At 38.5% G+C, this 13,437-nt stretch overlaps 1 protein-coding gene across 1 annotated transcript in view; it reads left to right on the top strand.

The window, feature by feature from the left end:
- The window catches only part of FREM1 (FRAS1 related extracellular matrix 1), a 58,619-nt gene that overhangs the window by 33,788 nt on the left and 11,394 nt on the right, over positions 1-13,437 (top strand). Inside the window, exons 24-29 of the mRNA XM_026052739.1 lie at positions 3,795-4,209; positions 5,468-5,669; positions 6,176-6,320; positions 8,629-8,758; positions 9,878-9,950; positions 12,600-12,749. Coding sequence (XP_025908524.1) covers positions 3,795-4,209; positions 5,468-5,669; positions 6,176-6,320; positions 8,629-8,758; positions 9,878-9,950; positions 12,600-12,749 — 1,115 coding nt within the window. The remainder of the gene's footprint in view (positions 1-3,794; positions 4,210-5,467; positions 5,670-6,175; positions 6,321-8,628; positions 8,759-9,877; positions 9,951-12,599; positions 12,750-13,437) is intronic.

The following is a 13,437-nucleotide window of genomic DNA, read 5'->3' as shown; positions in this document are numbered from 1 at the left end:
AGCGCAGCCCTCCGGAGTGTCGGCCACTCCATCCAGCTTGGTGTCATCTGCAAAGTTGCTAAGGGTGCATTCCGTGCCCTCGTCCAGGTCATTGATAAACAAGTTGAACAGCACTGGGCCCAGCACTGACCCCTGGGGGACACCACTGGCCACAGGCCTCCARCTGGACTCGGCCCCATTTATGACCACCCTCTGAGCTCTGCCATCCAGCCAGYCCTCGAYCCACCGCACCGTGCACTCGTCTAGCCCACTGTCCCGGAGCTTCTGTATGAGGATGTTATGGGAGACAGTGTCAAAAGCCTTGATGAAGTCAAGGTAGACAACATCCACGGCTCTCCCCTCRTCCAGCCAGCCTGTCACCCCATCATAGAAGGCTATGAGGTTCGTCAGACATGACTTCCCCTTGGTGAATCCATGCTSACTGCTCCTCAGCAGCTTCTTCTCCTCCATATGCCTGGAGATTCTCTCTAGGATGAACCGCTCCRTTAGAGCATTTAGCTCACAAGAACGGCAATCCAGATGTATGAACATTCCCCTTACACATTCTTATGAGTAGGGTTCCTGATTTGAACTGTGTTTTCCATGATGCATGATGAAGCTAAAGGACATGTTGCATCATTTAGACAGAGAGCTTTTCCCTGTAGACGCCAAAGAAGGGGCATGTGGAGGCCTGAAGAAGTCCTATATATGACAACAGGGCAAATCAGACAGACATTATATGAAGCTGAGTGAAATATGATTTGGGGATATTTCTCAAATGAAACTTTTTGAGCTATCCTTTCCAATTAAATCAATGTTGTGGAAATTCTGATTTTCAACCATCTCATGAGATTTTTCTGATGGCCACTAGTGGTCATAACATAAAAAGCTAACGAGTGTTCTTCGGCTTGGTGGAAGCTTAGTGACATGGTTGTGAAATGCTATGACTAAAACTAACATTAGCCAGTATAAGTGAAGATGCTGTTGTGTCAGTCCTCGAATAGATAGTGCAAAAAAATGGATTGTGTCAGTATGACTTTTGTACCAGACTAATAAAGGCATTCAATGATCCAACCAATATKCAATGATCAGAACAACAATTCCAGGGCAATCGTGCATTCACATAAGCCCAATGTTTAGGCTAATGGCTTAGAACCAAATTAGAAAGTCAGCTTTGTTAAAAGAAAGGTTATGATGCTTCAATAAATATGCATATCCATTTTAATCACAATAATTGATGTTCCATGATGTTACCATTTGGCAAAGAATTTGGTTTTGTGTRGACATATAAATAGTGGGGCAGCTTATTACCTTAACAAAGAATGGTAATGTTAATTATATTGGGAAGGGGTGTTAATTGATCAGATTTTTACCTTCCGCCGAAATGTTTTCTTCAGTCATAAATTTGCCTGTATTGTTTGGTGCTGCTGGCCTGGAAGAAAGATTTGGCAGTGTTTGTTTGGACAGATGACTTCAAGTGATTAGCAACCTGACATCAGATGCTGGCAGCAGGATGCTAAAGGAACGTACTAATGTCCTCCATTTTGACACACTGGCTCAATTTTGTAATGTGCTGGCGCTATTTATGATTCCATTTTTATCTTTTAAATGCCATGACAGATGGTAGGTCCTTCAGCCAACTCTATTGCCATGGAGCTGCAGAAAGCRTGAAACCTTGGTAGTGGTGAAATCAAACCATGCGACATGTCCTCCTAACGATGTCTGAGGTTTGTCCCCTGAATTTCATCAGAATGATGAGAATGTTGGCTACTGTCCTTTCCTTGGGGAAAGATGAGGTAGCCATAAACCAGAAATAAACAAAGCCAAAATGCTCCAAAGAAAAAAAAAAAAAAAAAAAAAAAAAAAAAAAAAAAAAAAAAAAGGATTTTTTGGACACAGTCAGCCTCATTACCTGTAAAATCAAGTGGTATATAACATTTACATTGTAAATTTCAGTGTTAGCTATATAACCAAGAGCTTTTCTCCTGTCTGGTGTTCTGTAGAGGATTATGAATGAATCTTTGCTTTCTGAAATGAATTGTCTTCTGCAAGTCTTCACTTAAGTATCATTTGAGATGTCATCCAAATGACTTTACAGATATCAAAAGAAAAGATAAGGTTAATTTCTCACTGAAACAAACTCTCTTCAGCTGCAATTTTTCAGACCTTTTGAGACAGAGATAAGGTCTTAACTGAACGTATTTCACCTTTTTGCAGCATGCTATTTATGATCATTATTCAAGCTCCATGTTTGATTTCAGATAGGCTGCTGACAACAAAACCCTTTTACCATTAGCACAAAAGCACTAGGTCAGTAGAGACAGATGTCTCTAGGTTCCCAGCTGGGAATATTGTCCTCGGTAAACATATTTCCAACGCCTATACAGTCTCTGGCCTGCATACGCTCATTCCCATCTGTTTCATGGCATAGTGCCTGCTTATAAGTTGATGAGGCCCCAATCATCCAGCATTGGTGAGGGCAGTGGAGAGYTTTAGATGGACAGCATGGGTGATGTAGCTATTCCATGACCTACTCAAGGTCATTTACATTCAAACTATGCAACGACAGACTCCACAGTTCTTTGAATACTCCTGTGAGATCTGTACAGATCTTTGAATATTCCTGTGAGATCTAAGCACAGGATACTGGGGAGGGAAAAAGGAAGGTCAGGGAATGTGAGTATTCCATCACAAAAATATTTCTTTGCAGAGAACCTTTGGTACTGTATTTTAGCTCAGACAAAACAAACTTAGGTAAAGGCCACTCTCCAAGGAGRTTTTGTACATACTGTGCAGCATATTCACTGAAAGAGAGTAAAACCTCCGCACAAATAAAGCCTCTTCTTACATTCTGTATGATGTGATTTGAAGAACAGGCAGATCTTTCCAAGGCAATTTTTATGTTGATATGCCCTCAAATTATTTTGTTATAAGATATGGCATGGCAACATACAATATTCTTGCTTTCAATATAAGTATATAGGTAATACCTTGGCAGTGAAACCTAGGATGAAATGTGACGGCTACAAGATTGGTTGTTTTCTCTTTGCATTTATRCTCATCAGAACTTGATGATGAACTTCAGTAGAACATGCAGTGGTTTTTATAGTAAATACCCATATCCAACTGACTTTCAATACATATTCTCTTCAGCCTTGGATACCTTTATCTTTCTCTTCTTTAGAAAATGAAAAGTAACATTAGTGAAAAAAATGATTCTTTAGTACATATATAGAAATATTCCTGCTTTGGATAGAAATTTAAGAATATATGCTGCTATTAACAAAAATACCTAGCATGGAATGAGAACTTTGCTCATTGATATATATGAAGAATGGACAACTAGAATTTTCAAATTAACCTACTAGCCTTCATAATTCTGTCCAATATCTACTGCTGAATCTTAACATTTCAGTCATCTTTTGCCTTGAGTCTAAAAGAAAACCATAAATCGGTTCATTTGTATATACAAAGTTTACAGAGAAAAATTGTAAAGTGTGATGAGGATGGATCTCTGCACTTCTTTTCTTAACTTGCTGATGGCTGTATCCTCAAAGTGACGGCCCTGATCTTAGTTGAATTCTTGTGGACACAGTGTCAGTCTTGTCATCACTTGCCTGTCTGCTTTCATATTTTTAAGTCACACACCTATCCCACCTTCTAGGTTTGTGCTCAGACCCTTTCCAGCTCTTCATATATTCTGCAGCATCATGCCTACGGGCAAATCCTGTAGTAAAGGTGTGTATTACTGTTTCATTTCAGTACATGGTCAACCMAGAACACATGCTGAAGGCTGCCTTGCCTCTCTTTGCCAGATTCATCATCAGCAATGGACTGAGGACTAAGCATGGGACATTCACCATCTCCTTGGAGAGAGTCGACCAAGCTTTACCCACTCTGTCTAGAAACACGGGGTTAAGATTAGTGGAAGGCACCATGGCACTCCTTTCTCCTGATGTCCTGCAGCTTTCAGACCCAGACACTGCCAAAGAAAACCTTACCTTCCTCTTGGCTCAGGTCCCCCAGAATGGTCATCTGTATTATCGAGGGGCTGTGCTACTGCAGCACAACTTCACCCAGCAAGATGTGGACAACATGGATATTGCATATAAACACCAAGGCGGTGATTCCCAGATTGACAGATTTACATTTGTTGCAACAGATAGGACTAATCAAGGCTTCATCGTGCATGGGARGGTGCAGATCGAGCCAGTGGCATTCACCATTCAGGCAAGTGTGGCCACAGGCCTACTGAAAGAGATACGTAGTATGATAAGGTGCAAAATACAGCGATTTTGACTAGGCTTAGAATCCATATTTTCTTGCTACAATTAATGATCAAAATGAAATATTTACATAGGAAAATATCTGTTTTCTATGGTCTGCCAATAAACAGCCATCAGAATGAACTGTCGCAATGCATTGCTTAGGCAAAGAAGTTTATATAGGGCAAAGAAAGAGATTACACTTGAGGAAGACATACACTTAGACTTGCCAATATTTTTTATAAGGAATTTTAGACATGAAGGTTAGGGTAACTATCACAAGGAAGAAATTTTCCCTCTTTCTGCTTTCCCATTTAGTTCTTYACCCGCGTATTTGCATGTGAGGAAGATTAGGAGACAGATATCAATGAGACACAGAAATCTTGAATAACAGCCCCTCCTTCACTTCTGCAGCCAGTCTTCCTTCTGAGAGTTATAAGATGCCTGCTCTGATTCTTCTCTTCTTTAACAGCATCTTTCTGTTCCCTTTCTGTTTCCTTTCCATTTCTTTCATTTGTAGGTTCTTTCCACTGTATCACAGGCTCAGATGTCCTTGCTATGACTGTATCTGGCACTTGTTATTTATCTGGCATATTTTAGTATGGAAAAAAAAAAAAAAGAAACCTGGTTGCACTGTATTTAGAGAGTCTACAAATTTCAAAATATTGATACTAGAAAACCGTCTGTATCTCTACTTCTGATGGCAAAGGTAGCAGGTATTACAAGCAGAAGAGAGTGTCATTGCATCAGAAAATGAGCAACAGCAACAACTACTGTGGGATAATGTGGAAGGCATACCAAAAGTTGTGAAAGTTAGCACAGATCAAGCAGGACATTTTTGGTGGGTGTATGATTGTCATTATCACAATCCTTAGATTTCTTCCATTGTCAATGACAGTAGTCAGAGGTGCGAAACCTTTGCTGGAATTTTCAGTTTAGGAAAAGATACCAAAAAAAAGAAGAGTATGGGGTGGATGAGCAGAAAGTGCACAGAGTGTATGAGGATGCTCTTCCCCTCCCTGGCATGTGCTGTATCCCTCTATGTGCAGCAAGCAGCTAGGTAATTTGGACCTGGAAACCTCTCATGGGAAGTAGTACTTATCTGGAGTCAGTCCGAATGACTATTGCATTCCCAAGCATACTCTTGCTGTTCAGAAAAGTCATACTGACAAGAGTATGCTGATTCTTCAATTGAAATATTCATTTTTCTTATTTCGATTTAGGTGGATCAAATGGACAAAGCAGCACCAAAAATTGTTCATCTCCATTGCTTTACTGAAGTAGAACTCCTGAAGAATGGCAATTATGGGATCTATATTACTGCAAGGAACCTGAAGGCATCTGATCCCAATACAGAAGATGACAAAATAATTTTTAAGATTATACGAGGTCCTCATCATGGCTACTTGGAAAATACAACCACAGGTACAGTCTTACAATATCTATATTCTGGGACTTACTGCAGCCTAAAAACCTATCTCATTAATATTTGCTTGAATGAGGAAGGCATATTTTCTTAGAAAACTTTGAGTGAGGCTGCAATGTGATAAAGAAATCTTCTATTCTATTAAGACCAGAGGGTTGTATTAATCATGAATGCTTAAATCATTTGTGAAGATTGTTAAAAGCTGTAACTTAGAAACTGTTCTTTGTGAAGCCTGAAATACCAGCATAGGAGATAGCAAAACTATTATAYAGCATGCCTACTTCGGGTTTCATGTCAAGGAAGTTAATGCTGAACTGGGCAAACATATCATATAAAAATGAATTGGCAAGGACACTTAGTGGGCTAGGATGTTGCTGCATAGTTTTAAAAACAGATTTCTGTAAGTTCAAAGTCTTGTAAGTTYTTAACAATTTTGAAAACAGTCTACATGAGCTTCTTGTTTAACAGACTTTTGACTCATCTGAGTGTTCCTCTTCTTTTCCAGGTGGCTTTATCCACAAAGAATTTAGCCAAAAGGATTTAAATAGTAAAACCATACTTTATGTCATCAGTCCACTGCAGGAAGTGAATTCAGATGACTTGGAGTTTCAGGTCACAGATCCCAATGGAAATGCAGCGGTTCCCCAAATGTAACTTTGATTTTATGCTCTAAGCTTCACATTGCATCGTGCACTTTTGTGGTCAGGCCTCTGTGGTGGCTTCTGCCTTAGGTCAAATGAATCACTGCTGGGTTTGCAGCAGAGCAAAAAATGAAAGTTGCTACAGCTTCAAATGCTTACATTGTCCTTTCTTTCATTAAAGAATAAAGAAGCATTTCTCCTTCAGGATAGAGCTAGTTTTGAAGGCTTAATTTCAAGTCAGGCTGGGCACACTTCTCACGGTATCTGAGCCTAGCACCTTATGGTCTACAAAGCCTCACAGAAAGATAACATCTAATTCTCCATGTGAAAGTGAGAATTAGGCCCACAATATTTGCAGAGTTGAGTTGCTGACTTAGGGACAGGATTGTTGCTTCCTGTACATGCTCCTGCAGCTGGAGGTCACTCTTGTCCTGTGCTAGCAGTAATAAACATGGGATTACAACACAGAGGAAACTCTCAAACAGTGAAAGCTGTGAAAGGTATATTGTTGCATGAGAGCACTGAAAGAAGAAGGTAGAGAGCCCTAACAAATGCTTTGTTATATTCCTCGAATATCTCAAATAAGCATATCATCAAAATTTCTTTTTGACATATGATAAACTTGCTGTATAGAAATTAGAGAATGGGGCTCATCTGAGCTCTGCCTTGATAATCATGTCTGAAATCGAGTCATTCCACTGTGGGTTTCTCTTTGTTTCTGAAAATGGGGCTGAATGTTCAAACAATTTGGTTAATCTGAAGTAGCTGACAAAAACAAAAGCAATTTCCATGTGCTAAATTAGCTACGCACAAGCCAGGCATCATGGAGATGGGGAAATGGAAGGAGGAGACGTGGCTTCAAGCCCCTCTGCGTGGCAGTCCTCACAGGCAAGAGGCTGCAGAKAGCATTTCCGCAGTTACATGTTATGCCAAAAGATGTCCCTGTGCTCAAACACATCTGAATGCAGCTAGCACCATGTTCGGCTCAATTCCCAGCTGCACAGTGTTTGCCCAGAAACACCCTGACATTAAAACCATCTCTAAAATGCAGCAACGACATGTGGGAAAGCGTGAGTTCCTGTATAGCAATAGCAATATATTATATACTTTTAGGCAGGAACAAAAGATAATGACTTTTTTTCTATGAAAATATATGCATGTCAGAGAAGTAGACCGTATCTATTACCTGTATTGGACTTTGAAACAAAGAGGAACTTGGCTACAAGGRAAAAGTCCATGCTTTTAATACTTCATTTAAAAGCTGGTGACAGATTTGTTTAAACAATTTACCATCTAATTGTCTCTGAGTCAAAAGRCAAGTTTGATTTGCATTGCTGATAGCATTCAAATTAAATCCCAGATTTTGTTTGAATGCTGCTGGACTACACCTGGCACTCTCTTTAGTAAACAGAAAACAAATCAGCTTATAAATAGGATATCTTTCCCAGGGTATTGGAGAATCCAGGAGGATAGGAGAGACCATCCACCAGTGTTATAGCTGTTCAAATCCTAAGGGGTCTAGATCTTCTTTTTTTTTAAAAAAAAAGTTCAATTATGTTTATAATTAGCACAGACTATAATCCTTCATTCTGATGTCTTTCATTCTTCACTGACTGTCACAGCTTTCTACTGTGKTTTTTTAAAAACTAGTGTGTTTGTCAGCTATCCTCTGCAGCATGCAGTCCTCTGTGGTTTGGTTGCATTCTCTCCCAAGCAATTCCAAAATTCATTATGTGACTGGTCTCAGTTGCTTTTGTGCATGAGAAGAAAGAAGAGAAAAGTTAAAATCAAGGGAGTGGAGAGAACAATGGACAGAGGCAGTGAACTGCTGAATAATACCCTGTGTACTAGAGGAGGAGGGAACCAGTTGGAGGAGAGTTGAGGAAAGGTAGGAAGAAGAGATTTAATACCAGGGACTGACAGAGAAAATCACAGGAATGGAGGGACCCATGAAAAGGCAATGTTAGATTATCCTCACATATCATATTTTATGGCCAAATATCTCTTTTCAAAGCTGCTGGAKAAATAAATCTCTGCTGTGAATCTCCTCTCTGATTTTCAGATGATGTTCAGGCTTGTTTTGGGGTAGACAGGCACACAGCTGGAAGATTTATTAAGTGTTTTTCCCTCTATCTCATCAGCCAAATCACACAAATATGTTGATTTAAACACAAAGACTTAGTATGTGTATTGGCTGAATCAACACTTAGGAAAGAAATATCAGCTTACTGAACCTTCAGGCTGCAGGGGGTAGGGACAGCAGTGGAGTTTGTTTTGTCTTTGTTTTTCACATAGGTTTTCCTTCTTTTCCCTACAGATTAGAACTTTGGTGGTCTCGTATTGAAATGCAACAGACTGAATATGAAGTGTATGAGAATGTAGGAAAGGTGACATTGAAAATCACCAGGGCAGGATACTCTGCAGACTCTGCTTTTATTGCAGTGAAGGTAAAGCTAAAAAACAAGACTCAAAKGGAAACTGAATAATAAAAAATAGACACAGTTAATTTCTTTCAGAGATTTAAAAGATATTCCAGTAATCAGCAAAAAGGCTATCCAATTCAGCTCCATCAGGACATATCCAGCTTCATCAGGACATTATCATTAACAAAACAGATGTTTGAAAAAATTCTGATTAACAGTTTTAAGGGTAAATGCTGATTAAAAAAAAACTGAGGTGTTTTGGAGAATTATTTCAGTTTCGATGAACTTTTGTGAAATATCATAAAATTTTCTCTGGCATTCTGCTCAGGAGGCTGGGTTTCCACTCTGGAATCCAGACTTTGATGKATCTTGGGATCTCTTATATCCTTGCTTACGCTGAGAAGTCCAGAAAATACTGGAACTTCAGTTCTGCTGTGTAAATCAATGCCTGCCACTTTTCCCCACCATTTCCCTATCATCAGCCTAGGAAATGATGCAAGGGACACCAAGACCTTGGGTAAAATGGACCCAAGTTTTAGTACCTTTCATGTCCTGAAAATTGAATTGAAAGATGAAGATTTTTAGTATTTTTGTGAAACATGTTTTGTGCAACTTGCTTCCACAAATCTATTTTTCTCCATACTTTTCCCCCAAGTTTTTACCAATGTCCCTTTATAGCAAAATCCTCACACAATCTCCTTTGCATTTTCTCATGATTATAACCTTAGAAACAAACCCTCAGAAACAACAGTATGATTTTTTATTTCACTGAAGTCTACAGTCACTGGGGCTGACAGGCATCCTGGTATGAAAACTCTTCTTCCATCAGCAGAAGTGGGGGCAAGAGAGGACAAGGACCCGATGGGGAGCCATGCCAATGCTGCAGGGCAAGAACCTGCTCTTTCAGGAAGATGCTATCCAGCACAGTCCAGTAGAGGTCTGGGGGGTGAAAAGAGAAAATGAACCAATTTTCCTGATTAATTTTTAAACCATGAGCCAGGCTAAGCTGATATTCAGATTGGCATGCTTTTTTGAGACTCTGTGGGGAAATGCAGCAGTTCTTGTACCCATCAGAACATGCTGTTTTGGTGACATAGTTAACGGCACTTACTGTTTGTCACTTAYTGTTTGATTTCTTCTCAGATCAATGAAATATCTGCAGTGCTGGGTAAGGACTTTACAGTGACTCCCTCTAAGCTCRTTCAGTTTGATCCAGGTAGGAACCAGTGTGCTGCCTAATTTTAAAATAAACTCAGTGAGTGAGAAAGCTGCTGTTTTGGAGAGTGAAACTTGTTACATTTATAGATAGAGAAGCTGTGCGAGCTACTTGGGTCATTTGCTCAAAGTGTAGTGGGCTTCCTTTGTGCAACAGCATCCTTATATCTTAGGGTGGGACGATACATAATTTCTTTATTCCAGTTAAAATATCAATAGTGTGGTAATGATGCTAATTGGCTTCCTAATCTCCCCACAGCCAGTTTGGGATGGACAAGCCCTAAGCTGAGATATAGAATGCTTTAAAGAATTGAGATGTATTAGGAGAGATCTAGGAAAGCTCTTCAGATTTACAGAGGCTTGAGAACMGTTTAAGTTATGCAATGTGTCCACAACCAGAAAAGTATAAAAATAACCCAAAGGTGGCAGAGCTCACCTCCACTTGCATTTAATCAGAATAGGTGTCTGACTTTGGCTAAGGCTGTAAATTGCTACAAATAAMAGTAACTATACTGACAAACTCGCCTCATTCTTGCTGTGAGACTATTAACTCTAAAAAAAGYTCACTTTGTTTTGCAGTCTTTATTATTGTCATATTTCAGATGTGCCTTTGGTGTCTCAAGAACAAATACCACCATTCTGAACCTTAGCTTTATCCAGAAAACTTGTCTTTGCCCATGTAAATAGATTATCCAGGAATGAAACACATTTGCTGTCATTATCCCTTCCTTTGCATGTAGAAGCCTGGGCTTTTAGAACTCATTTTGCAACKCTATTTTACAAAAAACAGTCTAAGTGCTCATATACTTCTTAAAAGCAGATAAAGCAATATCAGGCAGTATAGGGGTATAGGGCAAGTGAGGATTTTTACACCAGGCAGTATGGAGGTATAAGGCAGGTAGGGCTTTTTACACCAAAGGGTTTTTTTTTCTTTTTTTCTTTTTTTCTTTTTTTTTTTTTTTTTTAATACATGGCTGTGTCTCATGGATAAATTTGTATATTTACCTCCAATTTCTAGAGATATCTCCAATTAGAGATATCTATGGGATATCTCTAATTTTAAGTCTAGTTAAAGTTGAATTAGAAATCTGATTCTCTTGGAAGTAATTTTTTTAACCTTTCTTGAGCAACAGTGACTTCTTTGGTGTAAATGTGTAGAATAAGCAACTTTTGGCTAGTTTTCAGAGATGGATTAGGAGAATTTAGCCATAAAAAATGGGAGAAATGAGAAAATCTGCACTGATTTCCATTGTTTTTGAAACACGTATGAAACCTCTGGAACTAGTAAGCCACTCTTTGGGACTGTTTATTTAACTTTTATAAAGATTTTGATTGGAAGAAGGAGGAAAGTGCAAACAGAACAGTGCAAAACCATATGAAATGCACACCTGTGATACAAACTCTCTCTCCATCTTCCATAACGCGTCATGCACTCAACCTCAGGAGTCTTTGGACTGGAATGGCTGGYGATTATTGCAAGGGAATTTTTTGGGAAGGGCCATATACTGCTTTCTTTTTCACATGAAAGTTAACATGAATGCGCATAAGCAAGATGCACACCATATTCCTTCCCAGCTGAAGCAGCTCTGTTCCCTACACAGGCTTTTTTAGGTGGTTCTCTTTGAGAATCCTTTGTTCAGGCTTAACCTGGGAGGACACTGCCCAACTTTTACATCTTAGGACATCAAATTCTTAGGCCTTAACTTGAGAGTTTTAATGATTATTAAATAGTAGCGGCCTGTTTAGCCTGATAGGTTTGTTTTATAAATAAGTTTAATCTATGCCAAGTGACTGTACACATTAGATTGAAATCAATAAATTTCAAATGAAATTTAGGAGCAGAAGACCCAACTCAAACTARTGAGTCTATTTGCATTGGGCTGAAGATTTGGCAAGGGCTGAGAGGGAGCAAGGAAATGGAGCTTAGGAGAGGACCATTAGAGAGGCAAAAAGATGTAGGAAAATCTTTTTACAATGTTAAACATGTTTTTGATACTAATAAATGCCTGCTTTATGATGCAAAGACAGTCTTGAAAATATTTCTATGACAACAATGCCCATATTGAGAAGTTTATTTTCTGCAGGATCTGATTATGCCCCCAAAACTATAAAGTCTGGCRGCTGATAACCAACCTAGTTCTTTATCTTGGAATGATCTTTTCTCATTTCCAGTTCAGTGTAAATCTGAACTAACCTGGCTAAGATAAATGAGTCAAAATCTTGTAACTTGATGCAAAATCTGCATTCTAAAAATTTGTAATTATAGCCARTATATTCTTCAATCAATATGCAAATATTGTAAATAATCGCTCTGTCTCTAAAATTTAGCTTTCAAGATAAAAAGATATGCTAAATTTCCTCTTTAAAATTGCAAGTGAAGCCCTAAATACATGTATTGTATCCATCATCGACCACGTTTAAAGCAGCTTATTGTCACAGTGTATCCATTCAAACTGAATCATTCTGTGGGAAGAATTTGGTCTTCATGTTATTTGGGAGAACAGCAGGAGTCCAGTCAGTTGGTAGGTGCACAATAGCATACGTAAGCCACTCCATTCTAACTGCAGACATGTTAATTAATATATTTCTTTGACACGCAGATTGATTGAAATATCAATTAAAGTGTAATTAAAATGTTTATTTCTGTTAGGAATGTCAACCAAGATGTGGAATATAGCAATTACCTGTGATGGACTAGAGGAAGATGATGAAGTCTTTGAAGTAGTTCTGAGCTCCCCCGTGAATGCTGTTCTTGGCACTAAGACAAAAGCCATAGTGAAAATTTTGGACTCAAAAGGAGGTATTCTCTTTTGACATTCATTTTTAAAGTCGYGAACAATCTTGACTGAGTAGCTATTGATTTTCAGCAAAAATCTTCTTGATAACTCCTTCATATCAAAATGCATAGTTTCTTTTTAGGGAAAACAGGCTTGACAGTTGCAGACTCATTATTTCCTCTCAAAACCATGTTTCTCCTCTTAGGAAACAGAGGATGGTAAAAGCAACAYAAGGAAACTGCAGATATTTGTGAAGGGGAAACAAAGCACTTTTCATAATCACAAGATTTAGTTCTCAGTTAGTTTGTTTGTGTTGTTTTGATGATGTTGTAACAGTTGTAACACATTTATTTTCACTCCAGTAAAGAAAACTAATAACTACACTGAACACCCCTAAAAATAATTTTGTAACATTTTACAAACTCAGAACATTAGAGCGTAAGCAGTGGTTATTATAGAGTTTAAGTCATTATTTCCTCATTATTATTGTTCTTTTCAGTAATCTACTGTAGCCTACCTTAAAGTTGAAACAACAGTAGAAAATTACGAATAATCAACAAAGCAGCTAAGCTGTCTGAATGTTGAAGAAATTTTTTCTTTCTGATGCTCAGTGAAACATGAACATTCATTAAATAGGTATTTTAAATACCTATGTCGTGACAAATCAGGCTTTTACAAAAAAAAAAACTCCTTTTAAAAATTTGTATATGG

Source organism: Nothoprocta perdicaria, unplaced genomic scaffold, assembly GCF_003342845.1.
Source record: "Nothoprocta perdicaria isolate Ctin4 unplaced genomic scaffold, notPer1 scaffold_90, whole genome shotgun sequence".
NCBI classification, from domain to species: domain Eukaryota; kingdom Metazoa; phylum Chordata; class Aves; order Tinamiformes; family Tinamidae; genus Nothoprocta; species Nothoprocta perdicaria.
This window is presented reverse-complemented; position numbering and strand designations above follow the sequence as displayed.